The following is a 1,765-nucleotide window of genomic DNA, read 5'->3' on the forward strand; positions in this document are numbered from 1 at the left end:
GAAAATCACGGTGGTGCACCAGCATGACCGCAGCCACTTGGCTGAAACATTGAAGGAGGGGATCTTGTGTCGGATGATGAAACGTTATAGTGAGGTAGAGAGACAGAAACAGGTGCCTTGCTGTAGAGGAAGTACAAGGTTACCCAGCCTGAGAAAGAGAGAGAGAGAGATCAGGAATGAAGAGAGAAACAGGTGCACTGCCACAAAGGAAATAGATGGTTGTCCAACCTGAGGGAAGTGAAGGAGAGAGAGAGAGAGAGAGAGTGGGAGACAACAGGATAGAGATGGTGGCAAAATGCTGGGCATGCTCACAAGGGACAGGGATCAGAATATTAAATAGGATGGTTGAGTAAAGGAAGAGAGAGAGATACAGATGATGGCAAGTGCCAGGGTTCGAACCCTTGAGGTTCGGAATGCCATAATATAAGTGGCAGGAGATTAAAGAGTGTGGAGGTGGGAGGCGAGTGGAGGAAACCTGGGTATATATAGAGTTGTGGTGGGGGGAGCTACCAGATAGCAATGATACAGAGAAACAGGGCCGTGAGGACAGGATTGGGGAGTGAGAGGTAGGCATAGTGTTTGAAGGAGGAAATGTGAGAAAGAGGTGTGGAGATGTAGATTGGTTTGTTGGGGTAGGGTGTGTGGAAAGTTTCCTTGTTACTTGTGGGTGGAACACACAGGTCAGGGGGGAGGGTTAGCAGAGAGTAATGATACAGTGAGACAGAGTGTGCGGGTGGAACACACAGGTTGGGGAGCTAGAAGATAGAAATGATACAGTGGCACAGGGACAAGAGGACAGGACTGGGGAGTGGGAGGTAAGCATAATGCATAAATGTGAAGAAGAGAAGAGATGTAAAGACGTAGTTTGGTTTGTTGTTCACAGTGTGAGAAGTTTTCTTGATAAGTATGGATGGGACACACAATACTTCTAAAATTCAGTTTTGCTGACGTGGGCAGGTCTTCTCAAGAACTTCATATCGCCAGACATGTCGGTCCATTGTCATTTCATCCGTGAGGTCCAACATCCTGAGATCAGTCCTTACCACTTCATCCCACATCTTCCTGGGTCTCCCTCTTCAGCAGGTACCGTTCACTTTCAATGACCAGCACTTCTTTATGCAGCTGTCCTCATTCATACGCATCACATGTCCAAACCAATGGAGTCTCCTCTCTTGCATGATACATTTGATTCCGCTTAAACCCAACTTTTCTCTCAATACATTTGTACTTTGTCGTACATGCGCACTGATGTTGCACATCCAACAGAGTACACCACCCTCATCTTAAGACTCACTGACCAACAATGCTAGCAGACTAACAATACCAAAAATAACAAGAACAACAGTCACTCAGTAATTCGTCTGCGTCCTTTCAGGAGATGCATTGGCCTTTGTCGTATAATTTCATGGGGCTCTGATGGGGTAATAAACAGCAGTAAACACAAGCCCATTCAACTTTGCATAACAGAGCATGAAATAAAAATACAAACCTGGTAAAGTTGTTTTGGAATCACCGGAGACATTTATTTGGGTTACCTAAGGAATTAAGAAATTAAGAGAATAAATACCTTACAATTTTCTTGGACTTATATTTTATTTATAAAGTCATTACATATACTCTTTTACTCGTTTCAGTCATTTGACTGCGGCTATGCTGGAGCACCGCCTTTAGTCGAGCAAATTGACCCCAGGACTTATTCTTTGTAAGCCTAGTACTTATTCTATCGGTCTCTTTTGCCGAACCGCTAAGTTACGGTTGTCAAGTG

General features: G+C 44.5%; 1 protein-coding gene across 1 annotated transcript in view; it reads right to left on the minus strand.

Moving 5' to 3' along the window:
• Nucleotides 1-1,765, minus strand: part of LOC106883959 (Fanconi anemia group A protein) — an 88,126-nt gene that overhangs the window by 77,682 nt on the left and 8,679 nt on the right. Inside the window, exon 3 of the mRNA XM_052966697.1 lies at nucleotides 1,490-1,535. Within this exon, the coding sequence (XP_052822657.1) occupies nucleotides 1,490-1,535 (46 nt within the window). The remainder of the gene's footprint in view (nucleotides 1-1,489; nucleotides 1,536-1,765) is intronic.

This window comes from Octopus bimaculoides, chromosome 3, assembly GCF_001194135.2.
Source record: "Octopus bimaculoides isolate UCB-OBI-ISO-001 chromosome 3, ASM119413v2, whole genome shotgun sequence".
Classification (NCBI taxonomy): domain Eukaryota; kingdom Metazoa; phylum Mollusca; class Cephalopoda; order Octopoda; family Octopodidae; genus Octopus; species Octopus bimaculoides.